Source organism: Musca autumnalis, unplaced genomic scaffold (assembly GCF_047663935.1).
Source record: "Musca autumnalis isolate F117 unplaced genomic scaffold, ASM4766393v1 scaffold_4, whole genome shotgun sequence".
Classification (NCBI taxonomy): domain Eukaryota; kingdom Metazoa; phylum Arthropoda; class Insecta; order Diptera; family Muscidae; genus Musca; species Musca autumnalis.
Genome location: NW_027411977.1, coordinates 248918312 through 248935742, shown reverse-complemented (window position 1 = coordinate 248935742; position 17431 = coordinate 248918312). Strand labels below are relative to the sequence as shown.

Genomic DNA, 17431 nt, shown 5'->3' with positions numbered 1-17431 from the left:
CAATTTAACGGCAGAATTACGATAATAATCGCGAACAAAATATAGTTGACACTAAGAATAACCGATTGCAACACTGTGCAGTGGCATCCTTTGCACAAAAAGATGCTGCCAAGATATTTCTATACATTTTCAGGAGAGGTACAGAGTGAGCTGGAAATAATTTAGCAAAAAATATCAAAATAGGGCCATAAAAGGAGTGTAGTTTATTTTCACTTATAAATTAATAGGAAATTTAGTTTTTTTTTTTCATTTTTACGGATGTCTGAGTTCCAAAAAAAACAATAGTTCCCTTAAGGACTTCTGCTTACTTCCAAAGACATAAATACAACAATGTAAGACATTTTTTGCGATCATTCTTCAGTGAATGACTTTTAAAATTAACATGATAGCTTTGTTCCTTTACTTTTTTAATTGTAAGAGTGGTAAAAGTACAAAGTGTCAAAATTGCTCTCTCATGAACATTTTTACCAGAAAATTAAAGGAACGGAAAAATTGTAGATCTGGTAGCAATGTCAAAAAGAAACATAACAAGTATAAAAATTATCAGTCGGCTTTGCCGACAGAGATATACCCTCAGCCTGTATATATTGAAAAAACATATGTATTTAAAGGGTTTTAAAAATTTTGGGAATTTGAACCGACAAAAATATTCATTAGGATTAGAGATCAAAAGTTTTGCCGTGGAGATACTAAAAGGAATGGATCTACATTGACCACCATGGAAGTGGATCTCCAGCCACTACATATGGTGCCATAGGAGTTTTTTTCACTCTTCGTGATGTTTGCTCAAGAAGTATGGACTTACCCCTGAAAAACGTTTTCCATCGTAATTGAGGCATCGAATGCAAGTTGCTTCAACAAAAATCAAAGTGATTCGATAGCAGGTCATAAAGTAGACTTATCCGAAATTTTGTGTGGATGGTACCGGATGGAGAGGACAAATATAGTCCATATTTGAACCTGATCTATATCCAGTATATATATTAAGATGTGTAAAGTATGGACCAATTTGGCCACTCCCTTCAAGAGTTACCGTATGAACGAATTTTCCGAACATTTTCGAACTTTTATGGGGGAGGTAACTGAAGGAGTGGATCGATCTGGCTTATCTTCAAAATTAAACTATGTTTGGACAAAATAACTAAGGCCAAATTTTGGACCGTATCGGCAGATCCGTTCTAGAATTATCTTGCGCTCCAACCACCTCACACGGTATCGTAGGGGTTTTTTGCAACTTTCAGCCTATTTTCTCAGGAAGTATGGACTTGCCCCTAATGAAACTTGTACCGTCGTATGGAGAGCAGTGAATACAAGTTGCTAAAACAAAAATCAGAGCGATTCGAGAGATGGCCCTAAACTGAACTTTTCCGAAATTTTGTGTGGGAAGTACCCCTAGGAGTTTGCCGATTGAGTCTATATTGAAACATTATCTATGTCTGGTACACATTTTACGATGGACAAAGTATGGACCAAATCGGTCACTCCCTTCAAGAGTTATCGTGCGTACAAATGTTCCGAACATTTTCGAACTTTTGTGGGGGAGGTACCGGAAGGAGTGGACCGATATAGCTCATCTTCGAACTTAAACTAAGTTTGGGCAAAATTTTGCGAAAGCCAAAATTTGAACCGAATCGGTTCATCCGTTCGAGAGTTATCGTGCGCTCCAGCCAGCCAGACAGACAGACAGACGGACGGACATTGCTCAATCGACTCCAAATTGTCTGAAACACATTTCGTCCAAACATACTTGGGGTCTAAAACCATTATTTCGATGAGGCACATTTTGCCCGTATGAAAGTGTATATACCCTCGTTTGCATAAATGCTGAGGGTATAAAAAATAAATTTTCGTCTTTTATTTCACAGTTTTTAATTTAGTTTTGTCAGCGTTCTACTTTTTCTTCTCGTGCATTTTTTTCTTCATTGTGAAATGATCGTCAAACAAAAGTTGAAAAATTAGTTCTGCCTTTTTTTTACTTTTGGGGTTAAGGAACGCAGGTTAAAAATGGTAACAAATGGTAACCTCAGGTAAGTAAAGGAACACAGCTAATATGTGTGTTCGTTGACTCACAATTTATACAAATTGTTACTGGATGTTGTTCGTTTATTCTACAGTACAATGCAAAAGACCTTAGTCGATTACAAGAAGTTGCTGGAGCTGTACAAATTTGTACAAATTGTTGAGTAAACGAACACACCTAATGTAATTTTACAACATGGTTAAATAATATTATTTCCTTTTATACGTTTTGTATGCATTTGACCGAATTTAACGATCCAATTGACATGGAATTCTTCTGGAATAGATCCTTAAATTCATAAATTTCGTTTCTGATACTATTACATAAAATGTTCCTCCTAGATTGCGATTTTAAATTACCTGCAACCTGCATTGTTTCTGTTAAGGGTAATGTTTCTATACACTGCTTCATAAACATTTTGTTGTTGCATGCTTTATGTCTAGTCTTATTCCTTCTATGTCTTTGTTACTTCCACATCTATCACATGGTTATAAAGATTGGCAGATCCTAAAGGCCCATCCTAAAATAAACATATTAATAATTGTAAAATGAATATTAACTTAATTATTAATATTTTATTATATATTTTCTTTATTTTACTCAATCAATATTTGTGTACACATTTTTAACAATAACAATAATCAATCATATTTAATGGCGACGAGCTGGGGCAGCTTTACGCAATTTGGCGGGACGAGCACGTACAGGTTTGCGCAATTTAGCTGGGCGTGCGGCAACTTTACGGGCACCAGCACGACGAGAAGTCAAACGAGCAGAAGCAATTTCTTCTTCAGTGGGAATATATTCTTCTTCGGCAACTTCTTGGACACCTACAGGGAAATCGGCTACTTCTGGTGGACCATAAACCTCATCAGGTGGACCATAAACTTCATCAGGAGTGTAGGGAGTTTCTCCTTCAGCAGCAAACGGTATCATGGGAGTTTCTTCTTCGGTGACAGTATTGGTGAATGCAGTTTCTTCGTCGACAGTCATACCTTCATCAAAAGGAACTTCTGGTTTCAATTCATCGGCACTTGGATAAGGAGTAATAGGTTCTTCCACTTCTTGACGGGCCAAAAAACGATTACGTCTGCCCTGGAAACGTTTTGGTTGAGCGGCAACCAAAGCCAGAGCCAAAAAGGCAACGAAAAGGATTTGCATGAATTTAGCCATGTTACTTAGTATTGATTGATTTGTTATGAGGTAATCGATAACTGATGTTTTATTTCAAGCCACATCAAGTTTTTATACAAATCCAATTCCCTCAAATAATGTTTAAAAATTATTTAATTTTCTTTAAATAATGTTTGAAAGACATTTAATTTAATGAAACCATTTAACAAAGTCCTTTCAAAAATTTAGAATAAAAATAACATTTGCAATATATTTTTTGCATTTTGAAACATTGTTATTAGGTTATTAACCCCATCCCTCAAGCGATTTGAGTATTTTGAAATTATACGGAAACAATATGCATAGTTAGTTTCACCCTCTAACAACATTAGTCTTCAACATATATTGTCAATGGTTGTTTCATTGTACTTTGAATAAATTAAACACCCATTCATTCAATTCATATTCCACACAATAATCTCAAACAAATACTCAGTAGCATGCATACATTTGAATTGAATTTGTATAAAAACTTGATGTTGTTTGAAATGGAACATCAGTTATCGACTGCCTCATAACAAATCAATCTATACCAACTAACATGGCTAAATTCATGCAAATCCTTTTCGTTGCCTTCTTGGCTTTGGCTTTGGTTGCCGCTCAACCAAAACGTTTTCAGGGCAGACGTAATCGTTTCTTGGCTCGCCAAGAAGTAGCCGCAGAAGCTGTTACCCCCTATCCCTCGGCCGATGAATTGAAACCTGAAGTTCCTTTTGATGAAGGTATGGCTGTCGAAGAAGAAACTCCCGTTGTCGCTGAAGAAGAAACTCCCGTTGTCGTTGAAGAAGAAACTCCAGTTATCACTGAAGAAGAAACTCCCGTTGTCGCTGAAGAAGAAACGCCCTTCACTCCTGATGAAGTTTATGGCCCACCAGAAGAAGAAGAATTCCCTGTAGTTACTGAAGATGTTGCTGAAGAAGAATCTGTTCCTACTGAAGAAGAAATTGCTTCAGCTCGTTTGACTGCTCGCCGTGCTGGTGCCCGTAAAGTTGCTGCTCGTCCAGCTAAATTGCGCAAACCTGTACGTGCTAGCCCCGCCAAGTTGCGTAAAGCTGCCCCAGCTCGTCGGCAATAAATAAACATTGAACAGGAACCAAAAGATTAATTATTGTTATTGTTGAAAAATTATTGGTTGAATAAATTTTCCAAAAAAAAAAAAAAACATAAAATTTTAATACTAAATAACTTTTTCTCATCGTTAAGGGTCTTTCTATCTCCCAAAAAATCCTCGTGGGCCATATTTAAATAATAAACCCAGTTTACCGGATATGACTTTTCCTATACAAAAGTTCACCGGAGATGACTTTTCCAATACAAAAGTTCACCGGAGATGACTTTTCCAATACAAAAGTTCACCGGAGATGACTCTTCCAATACAAAAGTTCACCGAAGATGACTTTTCCCATACAAAAGCTCACCGGAGATGACTCTTCCAATACAAAAGTTCACCGGAGATGACTTTTCCTATACAAAAGTTCACCGGAGATGACTTTTTCAATACAAAAGTTCACCGGAGATGACTTTTCCCATACAAAAGTTCACCGGAGATGACTTTTCCTAAACAAAAGTTCACCGGAGATGACTTTTTCAATACAAAAGTTCACCGGAGATGACTATTCCCATACAAAAGTTCACCGGAGATGACTTTTCCAACACAAAAGTTCACCGGAGATGACTTTTCCTATACAAAGTTCACCGGAGATGACTTTTCCTATACAAAAGTTCACCGGAGATGACTTTTCCTACACAAAACTTCAGCGGAGATGACTTTTCCAATGCAAAAATTCACCGGAGATGACTTTTCCAATACAAAAGTTCACCGGAGATGACTTTTCCTATACAAAAGTTCACCGGAGATGACTTTTACAATACAAAAGTTCACCGGAGATGACTTTTTCTATTCAAAAGTTCACCGGAGATGACTTTTCCAATACAAAAGTTCACCGGAGATGATTTTCCCATACAAAAGTTCACCGGAGATGACTTTTCCAATACAAAAGTTCACCGGAGATGACTTTTCCATTACAAAAGTTCACCGGAGATGACTTTTTCTATTCAAAAGTTCACCGGAGATGACTTTTCCAATACAAAAGTTCACCGAAGATGACTTTTCCTATACAAAAGTTTACCGGAGATGATTTTTCCAATACAAAAGTTCACCGGATATGACTTTTCCCATACAAAAGTTCACCGGAGATGACTTTTCCCATACAAAAGTTCACCGGAGATGACTTTTCCAATACAAAAGTTCACCGGAGATGACTTTTCCTATACAAAACTTCAGCGGAGATGACTTTTCCAATACAAAAGTTCACCGGAGCTGACTTTTCTCATACAAAAGTTCACCGGAGATGACTTTTCCAATGCAAAAGTTCACCGGAGATGACTTTTCCAATACAAAGGTCACCAGAGATGACTTTTCCTATACAAAAGTTCACCGGAGATGACTTTTCCTATACAAAAGTTCACCGGAGATGACTTTTCCAATACAAAAGTTCACCGGAGATGATTTTTCCCATACAAAAGTTCACCGGAGATGACTTTTCCAACACAAAAGTTCACCGGAGATGACTTTTCCAATACAAAAGTTCACCGGAGATGACTTTTCCAATACAAAAGTTCACCGGAGATGACTTTTCCCATACAAAAGTTCAACGGAGATGACTTTTCCCATACAAAAGTTCACCGGAGATGATTTTTCCAATACAAAAGTTCACCGGAGATGACTTTTCCCATACAAAAGTTCACCGGAGATGACTTTTCCCATACAAAAGTTCACCGGAGATGACTCTTCCAATACAAAAGTTCACCGGAGATGACTTTTCCTATACAAAAGTTCACCGGAGATGACTTTTCCCATACAAAAGTTCACAGGAGATGACTTTTCCAATACAAATTTTCACCGGAGATGACTTTTTCAATACAAAAGTTCACCGGAGATGTCTTTTCCTATACAAAAGTTCACCGGAGATGACTTTTCCTATACAAAAGTTCACCGGAGATGACTTTTCCAATGCAAAAGTTCACCGGAGATGACTTTTCCAATACAAAAGTTCACCGGAGATGACTTTTCCTATACAAAAGTTCACCGGAGATGACTTTTCCAATACAAAAGTTCACCGGAGATGACTTTTCCCATACAAAAGTTCACCGGAGATGACTTCTCCCATACAAAAGTTCACCGGAGATGACTTTCCCAATAAAAAAGTTCAACGGAAATGACTTTTCCTATACAAAAGTTCACCGGAGATGACTTTTCCCATACAAAAGTTCACCGGAGATGACTTTTCCATTACAAAAGTTCACCGGAGATGACTTTTCCAATACAAAACTTCAGCGGAGATAACTTTTCCAATACAAAAGTTCACCGAGATGACTTTTCCAATACAAAAGTTCACCGGAGATGACTTTTCCCATACAAAAGTTCACCGGAGATGACTTTTCCCATACAAAAGTTCACCGGAGATGACTATTCCTATACAAAAGTTCACCGGAGATGACTTTTCCCGTACAAAAGTTCACCGGAGATGACTTTTCCTATACAAAAGTTCACCGGAGATGACTTTTTCAATACAAAAGTTCACCGGAGATGACTTTTCAAATACAAAAGTTCACCGGAGATGACTTTTCCAATACAAAAGTTCACCGGAGATGTCTTTTCCTATACAAAAGTTCACCGGAGATGACTTTTCCTATACAAAAGTTCACCGGAGATGATTTTTTCCAATGCAAAATTTCAGCGGAGATGACTTTTCCAATACAAAAGTTCACCGGAGATGACTTTTCCCATACAAAAGTTCACCGGAGATGACTTTTCCCATACAAAAGTTCACCGGAGATGACTATTCCTATACAAAAGTTCACCGGAGATGACTTTTCCTATACAAAAGTTCACCGGAGATGACTTTTCCTATACAAAAGTTTACCGGAGATGACTTGTCCAACACAAAAGTTCACCGGAGATGACTTTTCTTATACAAAAGTTCACCGGAGATGACTTTTCCTATACAAAAGTTCACCGGATATGACTTTTCCTATACAAAAGTTCACCGGAGATGACTTTTCCTATACAAAAGTTTACCGGAGATGACTTTTTCAACACAAAAGTTCACCGGAGATGACTTTTCCTATACAAAAGTTCACCGGAGATGACTTTTCCTATACAAAACTTTAGCGGAGATGACTTTTCCAATGCAAAAGTTCACCGGAGATGACTTTTCCTATACAAAAGATCACCGGAGATGTATTTTCCCATACAAAAGTTCACCGGAGATGACTTTTCCAATACAAAAGTTCACCGGAGACGACTTTTCCTATACAAAAGATCACCGGAGATGACTTTTCCTATACAAAAGTTCAGCGGAGATGACTTTTCCAATACAAAAGTTCACCGGAGATGACTTTTCCAATACAAAGTTCACCGGAGATTACTTTTCCTATACAAAAGTTCACCGGAGATGACTTTTTCATTACAAAAGTTCACCGGAGATGACTTTTCCAATACAAAAGTTCACCGGAGATGACTTTTCCTATACAAAAGTTCACCGGAGATGACTTTTCCAATACAAAAGTTCACCGGAGATGACTTTCCCATACAAAAGTTCACCGGAGATGACTTTTCCCATACAAAAGTTTACCGAAGATGACATTTCCAATACAAAAGTTCACCGGAGATGAGTTTTCCCATACAAAAGTTCACCGGAGATGACCTTTCTAATAAAAAAGTTCACCGGAGATGACTTTTCCCATACAAAAGTTCACCGGAGATGACTTTTCCTATACAAAAGTTCACGGGAGATGACTTTTCCAATACAAAAGTTCACTGGAGATGACTTTTCCTTTATTACTTTCGTGGTAGACCCCTAATATTTTTTTAATATATCCACGCCTAGAGAGCTGTATGAGTTCTCTAATAATTTTTTTATTGTATCCACGCCTAGAGAGCTGTAGGAGTACTTTAATACTTTTTTAATAAAACCACGTCTAGAGAGCTGTAGAAGTCCTTTAATAATTTTTTTAATAAATCCACGCCTGGAGAGCTTTAGGAGTCCTTTAATAATTATACCCTCAGCCTTTAGGCTAGAAAGGGTATATACACTTTCATACGGGCAAAATGTGCCTCATCGAAATAATGGTTTTAGACCCCAAGTATGTTTGGACGAAATGTGTTTCAGACAATTTGGAGTTGATTTAGCAATGTCCGTCCGTCTGTCTGGCTGGCTGGTGCGCACGATAACTCTCGAACGGATGAACCGATTCGGTTCAAATTTTTTTCGTAATATTTGGCCCAAACTTAGTTTAAGTTCGAAGATGGGCTATATCGGTCCACTCCTTCCGGTACCTCCACCACAAAAGTACGAAAATGTTCGAATAATTTGTGCGCACGATAACTCTTGAAGGGAGTAACCGATTTGGTCCATACTTTGTCCATCGTGAAACCTGTACCAGACTTAAATGAGGTTTCAATATGGACTCAATCGGTCCACTCCTTCGGGTAACTCCCACACAAAATTTCGGAAAAGTTCAGTTTAGTGTCATCTCTTGAATCGCTTTGATTTTTGTTTTAGCAACCTGTATTCACTGCACCCCATACGACGGTACAAGTTTCATTAGCGGCAAGTCCATACTTCCTGAGAAAATAGCATGAAAGTTGCAAAAAAACCCTTATGACACCGTGTGAGGTGGTTGGAGCGCAAGATAACTCTAGAACGGATCTGCCGATTCGGTCCAAAATTTGGTCTAAGTAATATTTTGTCCAAACATAGTTTAAGTTCGAAGATAAGCCATTCGGTCCACTCCTTCAGGTACCTCCCCCACAAAATTTCAAAAATGTTCGGAAAAATTGTTCGTACGGTAACTTTTGAAGGGAGTGGCCGAATTGGTCCATACCTTACACATCCTAATATATCTACCAAATATAGATCAAGTTCGAATATGGACTATATTTGTCCACTCTATCCGGTACCTCCCACACAAAATTTCGGATAAGTTCACTTTAAGACCCGATACCGAATCACTTCGATTTTTGTTGAAGCAACTTGCATTCGCTGCCTCAATTACGATGGTAAAAGGTTTTTAGGGGCAAGTCCATACTTCTTGAGCAAACAGCCCGAAGAGTGTAAAAACCCCCTATGGCACCATATGTTGTGGCTGGAGATCCACTTCCATAACGGTCAATGTCGATCCATTCCTTTTAGACCCTTAATCCTAATCAACATTTTTGTCGTTTCATACACCCAAAATTTTTAAAACCCTCTAAATACATTGTTTTAATATACACAGGCTGAGGGTATATCTCTGTCGGAAAAGCCGACTGATATTTTTTACTTGTTTTTTAATAAATCTACGCCTAGAGAGCTGAAGGAGTCCTTTAATAATTTTTTAATAAATCCACCCCTAGAGAGCTGTAGGATTCATCCAAAATTTCTTTAATAAATACACCCATAAAGTTGTATGACTCCTCTAATAGTTCTTTAATAAATCCACGCCTAGAGATCTGCAGGAGTCCTCTAATAAATCCATGCTTAGGGAGCTGTAGGAGTCCTCTAATAATTATTTTATACATCCACACCTAGAGAGCTGTAGTAGACCTCAAATAGTTCTTTAATAAATTCATGCCTAGAGAGCTGTGGATGTCCTCTAATAGTTCTTTGATAAAACCACACTTAGAAACTTGATGTGGTTTTCTTCACTGGAATGTCCGGTTTGGATAAAAAATCGTTCAATCGAGTTTAATCTTTCTTTAATACACACTTTTTTGTTTTTCTAACGAGTCTGTCCGTGGTGGAAGAGAATCTTTGGTTCCATTCAGTTCAGCGTCCTTGAAAACAGTCGCCCGTGATGACGCCTGACGTCCATGTCTCCAAAAATTTGTATGATCTAAGAGACCTTCCGCGAAAAACTACATTTTAGTAATATTCTTTGGACAGAAGGCATTTTATAAGTATTCAATGAGTAGAAGGCCTTTTCTATATATTCTAGGGACAGAAGAGATTCTACAGGTATTATACTGTAGATTGAAGATGTAGTTCGTCATTGGATGGAAGTTCGGTGGCCTTCCTTGGACAAAGAAATTACATAAGCCTTCTGCAAACAGGTATTAAATGGAAGGAATCAATTTAAAATTCTTCTTTAGATGGAAGGATTTTAAAGGGTATTCTGTTTGGTGTTAAATGGAAGGAATTAATTTAAAATTCTTCTTTAGATGGAAGGATTTTTAAGGGTATTCTGTTTGAGTTCAGTTCAAGTTCACTTATGGATTAAAGATCATCTACTGGTCTTCTGTGGATATAAAACTTGTCAATCGTATTCTCTATGTAGAGGAATTATTACTCTTCAATTCAATTCGCCCTTTAGGTATAACACAATGTATGGCTATATCCCAAAGTTCAGGATTTCCTCCTTGTGAAGTTTATTGGTAAATGTTCTAACAACCGATTTGTATGTAATATAGGGATCTAAATAAATGATTGAGTTTAACTGCAAGTTTGTGAGTGCTTTTTGTTTTTTCTGATATGAAAGAATTTATTTTTTTTTAATTTTCGTTTTTATTTTCGATTAGTATTTTGTTGTAATTATCAACCTAATTAAAAATATTAACATGACTAAATTTGATCTTAACTATGCAAACAATAAAAAAATGATGCTAATCTATGACACTTCAAAGTTTATGACCTGAAAAATTATTGAGCAACATAGAAGAAGACAGGTTGACGAACAAATTGACGTTGGAGACGAGCTGGGGCAGCCTTGCGCAATTTAGCTGGGCGGGCAGCAAATCTGCGGGCACCAACACGACGGGCAGTCAAGCGAGCAGATTCAACAGCTTCTTCCTCTTCAGCGGCAGCTTCTTCAGCAGCAACAGCTTCTTCTTCAGCTACAGCAACGGCATCTGCTTCTTCAGCAACAGGGACAACTTCATCGGTTTCTGGTGGGCCGTAGACTTCATCAGGTTGGTTGGGAGTTTCTTCTTCTACAGGGGTTTCTTCTACGGGAGCTTCAGCTTCATTGAATGGTACTTCAGGTTTCAATTCATCAGCCGAGGGATAGGGGGTAACAGCTTCTTCGGCCACTTCTTGGCGGGCCAAGAAACGATTACGTCTGCCCTGGAAACGTTTGGGTTCGGCGGCAACCAAAGCCAAAGCCAAGAAAACAACGAAAAGGATTTGCATGAATTTAGCCATGTTTAAGTTTAGATTGATGGTTTGTTTGATAAGATTGGATAGTTAGCAACTGATACTTGACTTCAATTGTTATCAACTATTTATACAAAATTACTTTTGTTAAGAATCTTAATGAATTAATTGCCGAGTGTGTTAGTGTACTTCCACTGTATGTAAATGATATTTCTTGTAGTTCTTGCCGCTGCTTGTAGTCAGACCTGATTGGAATAATTTAATAATTCCACAGGTAATGTGTACAACAACCTAATCACTTCAGTGTTTAATACAGACCGGAACTTTGATTGAAATGATTTGTAAAAATTAAAGTCTTAAAAAATTCTGGTGAGTAAAATATGATAATCACATTAAGATTTATGAGCCAATTAACACAAAGTGGGTTACAAATATTCTGGAACTTTAATTTTTAGTATGCTCAGATTGTTACATTACATGAGAGTAAGGGTTACCAAAAAATTATTTATAATTATCACGTTTGTTTGTTTACTTATTCTTTTAGAACATAATAGTAAGTAGCATTACATAACTGCTAAATTATTCACAGGTCGTACAAGTTTAAAAAAATATTTATTTAATTGTTTTGTCTATTGTAATAGGTCAGCAGTTAAATATTAATTTTGTCAGGATGGTATTGACAGTAGGTCTTTAGATCTAGAACATACTGAACTAAATTTGACTCTATTAAAGAGTTGACTGAGAAAATACATGCATATGGAGGTGTTCTGGTTTAGGGTGATTCTCCTCCAAAAAATGAGCTTTAAGAAATGCTATATACTTTTGATGTCAATTTGTCGGGTATCCTGGAACAGTTGTTAATTATAATTATTAAGCGACAATTTTGAAATAATCAAAAAATACCACACTAGTACTATGTGCGGAATTTTGTCCTGATAACGAAAACGTATTTTTATACCCTACACCACACTGTGGTAAGGGGTATTATGTCTTTGTGCATTTGTATGTAACATACAAAAGGAAACGAAATAGACCCAGAGTTCCTTCTGGGGATATACATATAATCACTTTATGAGTCGATTTATGCATGTCCGTCCGTCTGTCCATGTATTTTTGTTCGCAACGTACAGGTCGCATTTTTTGTCCGATTCAGCTGAAAGTTGGGGACTACAATTTTTTTAGCCATATGAAGAACGCTATTGCTTTTGTTGAAAATCGGTTCAGATTTGGATATAGCTCCCATATATATTTTCGCCCGATTTCACGTATTTGCTGCACCAAACACACTATATACGTTCAATTTTAATGAAATTTTGAATGTGTGACTGAATTCTGTCTACAAATAAGTGTGCAGAATTATATCGAAATCGGTTCAGATTTGGATATAGCTCCCATATATATTTTCGGCCGATTTCACATATTTGCTGCACCAAACACGCTATATACGTCCGATTTTGAAGAAATTTGGAATGTTTGACTGAATTCGGTCTAGAAATAAGTGTGCCAAATTATATCGAAATCGGTTCAGATTTGGATATAGCTCCCATATACATATTTTCGGCCGTTTTCACGTATATTCTGTACTAAACACCCTATATAAGTCCGATTTCAATGATATTTGAACTGTGTGACTGAATTCGGTCTGTAAGTAAATGTGCCAAATTATATCGAAATCGGTTCAGATTTGGATATAGCTCCCATATATATTTTCGGCCGATTTCTGTTCCACACACGCTATATATGTCCGATTTCGATGAAATTTGGAATGTGTGACTGAATTTGGTCTAGAAATAAATGTGCCAAATTATAACGAAATCGGTTCAGATTTGGATATAGCTCCCATATATATTTTCGGGCGATTTCGCGTATTTGCTGCACCAAACACCCTATATAAGTCCGATTTCAATGATATTTGGAATGTTTGACTGAATTCGGTCTGTAAATAAATGTGCAAAATTATATCGTAATCGACTAAGATCTGGATATAGCTCCGATTTATATTTTACATATTCACAGTGGTGTAGGGTATCATATAGTCGGCCCCGCCCGACTTTGATCGTTTTCTTACTGGTTTAGTTTGATTCCCGCACCAGCTAGGATGTCTAAAGGCCTTCGGATAATTTTTTCTTTGTAAAAATTTAGATTTAATTTTTTTGAACGTACATTTTTGGTATACATACGGTTTATTTTATTTAAAATAGACGCTTAATTATCGCGATTTGACCAAATCTCTGTATTAGATTTATGTAGAATGGTCCGATATTGAAAATTAAATTCAATTTCAACATGAACTAGCTTATTTATGGCCTGTTTCTGGCCTGTTTCTAAGACCATTCGAATTCGTTCGAATTACTACCAAACTCCTGTTGTTATAGGAAATGTTTGTTTGATTGAAAATAAAAACAATTCAAATATTGTTCAAAAATAGAATTTTGGTAGTAATTCGAACGAATAGTAGGGAAAAAATGATAACGCATTTCATAAAATTTGTCCATGATCTACACGATTATGTGGTGCTACTTTTGATATTTGCAAGTTACAACCCTAACATAGACCTTCTTGGAACCTAGTATGTTTAGAAGACATTTTACAAAGTGCAAAATTGTATGTTATCAGTGCTTTTAGAGCCTGAAAAAATCGACCGTTGTCATAGGGGTCGCGAATAAAACAAAAACAACGCTATCGGAAACATGTCTTTAAATCGCATTTTGCGAAAAATTTTGACTTTTTTTGTTGCAGGAAGAAATATTACGATGTGCACAATTTTGACCAAATCCGTCAGAGAAAAGATATTGTGGGAGCAATCATATTCTAAGAGCAAAATAGTGTATTTTAAACATTTGAAAATATATATTGTTGTTTCAACCATATATTTTGTGTCAGGAAACATAATGACACAAAGTATATTGATGTACCAACAATCTATATTTTCTGATTTTTAAAATACACAATTTTGCTCTTAGAATATGATTGCTCCCACAATATCTCTTCTCTGCGTGAATTTAAGCGAAAAATTTTGAACTTATCTTATGACCATCATCTATTACGAATCAGATGATTGTCGGGGTATTCGGGTCTATAATCTTTATTTCGATGAGGCATATTTTTCATCTCAAGCCTAAAGGCTGAGGGTATAAAAAACTATTTCTCACGAACATCGCAGAAGAGAAGAGGGAAGCCGTCATTATCTATTCTATTATATTCTATTCTATTTTGAATTCTATTTTCAGCCCAATGTTAAAAGAAATAGAATTTTTTACACTGTGCTGAAGGGGTTTAACCACCGTTGGAAAATTTTATGATGACAGAGAATCGACTACAGACTGTCTCGTAAATCGCCGAAATTAAGGTAATAAAATTTTGAAAAAGCTTTCAGATCTCCTTTAAATAGCATCCAAAGTTACATAATGCCGTACTAAAAGCCAGGATAGAGTACACCCAAAGCACGTAAATCGAGGAACCCCACAGGGAGGGGTGATCTCGCCACTCCTTTGGCTCCTTGTGATTAAAGAAATCCTAAGCAAACTTGACCAAATGGGGATTAAAATGGTTGCTTATGTGGACGATGTGGTAATGCTCGTCTCTGGTCTATTTCCGTCCGTGCTGAGTGACATCATGAGCGGAGCCCTGAAATCACTGGACACAAGTAGTGGTCTGGGGGTGAATCCAGGGAAAACTGAGATGGTGCTATTTACTACAAAAACCAAATATGCAATCACCAATCTTCCACGACTACGAGGTTAAGAAATACCCCTTTCAGATCACGCCAAATACCTAGGCGTTATCCTAGATTCAAAACTGTCATGGAAACGTAACATGGAACATCGTGCTCATAAAGCTACCGTTGCATACTACACATGTCGCAAAATGTTTGGGAGCCGCTGGGGCCTCAAACCCAAAATGGTGTTATGGATGTACACCAGCATAATGAGACCAATACTCACATATGGAGCACTAGTTTGGTGCCAACAGTTGGAAAGAAAACAATTCAGAGAAAACTATACAGCATACAAAGATCCGCATGTATCGGGGTGACAGGGGCAATGAGAACTTGTCCGGCTGAAGCCCTCAATACAATGATGCATATACTGCCAATAGATCTACACATGAAAGACACTGCGGCCTGCAATGCTGCAAGGCTACGTGCTCTAGGAATGTGGAGAGATAGAGCTTACGGACACGCCTGCTTGCTTCTCAAACTACCGGGAAAAATAGCAACTAATGCTGATTACTGTGCACCTGCAATAACTTTTGATCAGCCGTTTAAAGTTAAAATTCCAAGCAGGAAAGAATGGAACAGTAGAACACCACTGAAGAGGTACGACATCAATGTATACACGGACGGCTCTAAGATGAATTGTGGAGTCGGCTCTGGTGTCTACTCGGAAGAAGCAAACATATCTACATCCATAAAGCTACCTGAAGATTGCAGTGTTTTTCAGGCGGAGATACTGGCTATAAAGGAAGCTTGTAATATACTTCTACAGCAGCACTCACCAAACTCAATAGGAATTTTTGTCGACAGTCAAGCGGCGCTCCTAGCATTGAATTCAAACATTGTCACATCAAAGCTGGTGAAGGAATGTAGAGAAGAACTTGCTGCGCTAGGACGTCTGACCAGAGTAGTTCTTACTTGGATCCCAGGTCATAAGGGTCTCGATGGTAACGAAAAAGCAGACGAACTAGCTAGAGCGGGATCTGCCTCTAACGAACTTCCAAGGGCGTCAGTCGCAACACCAATGGGAGTAGTTAAAGGGGATATCTTCAAATACTATCTTTCACAAGCAGAGATCAGATTGGACAAGACTGAAATTTGTAAAATATCAAAATCTACATGGCCACACTACAACATCAAACGTACAAAGTTCCTGATCAGCCAAAAGCGACGGAACCTGGCAAGACTAATTGCGGTGCTAACCGGTCACTGGGTCATTAGTAACCATGCAAAGCGCTTACATATTCCACACAATGACTACTGTCGCAGCTGCGGAAACGAAGAAGAGGAAGAAACGGTTGAACACCTCCTCTGCTCCTGCCCTGCACAATTGCAAAGAAAATTTAAAACCCTAGTACGACCGTTCCTACACGATCTTACTTAGATAACCGATCTAGGTCTGGGAGACCTTCTGAGGTTTCTCACTTCATCAGGCTGGATATAATTTACCAACATACTAAACAGAATAACAATCTCTACCCGAGTGGTGTGGTTTTCAAAACGGTATATTAACATACTAATTGAGGCTATGAAGGTTATAGCCACCACGTAAACCAACCAACCAACACCCTATCCAACCAAAACCGATAGAAAAGAAGACCAACAATAAAGACGCCATAAAAGAAACCTCGCCACCAGAACAGGGCGTTTGGTCATCAAATGTTGGAGACAAAAAGTTAAATAGCTTGTAGACCTACCACAAATCCGTCGTCGAGGAAAAGAGATTGCAGACCAACATAAAGACACCAACAATGGAAATCAGACTGCAGATCAACTCTAAAGACGATCTAAGAATAACGAATCAGTTGAACATACATACATTGTTGGGTGTGAGAAATGTAGTGGAACAGCGTTCAATAAATGAAGCGCAATGTGGGGCGGAGGCTAGAAAAATTTATAGGAGACAATGAAACGTCACGTCATAATTTCTCAGGTTTTAAAAAGTTATAAACCGATGGTCTTACATGAGGAATAGCATAGATATCTATAGATATCTAGCGACAAAACAATATATTCTTGATTTGTTTCGTAAAAAATATCGCAATGTATACTTTCTTAAAATTTAAAATATCAATCTTTTTTGTTGGCCGATATTTAAATTCTGATAATCGCGGAATAATCTCATCTTGTAATTGTAGTCATAAGTGGGCATATCCCTACAGCCCACTTGATAAAAAGCAATCACAAACTTTATTCTGCATTGGGTTTTGTGGGTGCCGCAATAAATCAACTGATAAAAAAATATAAAAAATGGCACACGAAATTGAATAAATCCTTTTCAAAACGCCATTAAAGATGCATCCACATCTTCACAAGAACTTTCAAAAAATTCAAAAAATAAAACTTTTAAAATTTTCTGTACAACAAAATTGTATTGGTTTATTTATT

The 17431-nt window shown here is 37.4% G+C and overlaps 1 protein-coding gene across 1 annotated transcript; it reads left to right on the top strand.

Annotated features, from left to right (window-relative positions):
• Positions 1-3734: 3734 nt before the first annotated feature.
• Positions 3735-4268, top strand: LOC141403311 (uncharacterized). The gene has a single exon (XM_073985501.1). The coding sequence runs from the start codon at positions 3735-3737 to the stop codon at positions 4266-4268; it is 534 nt and encodes a 177-aa protein (XP_073841602.1).
• The last annotated feature ends 13163 nt before the right edge of the window (positions 4269-17431 follow it).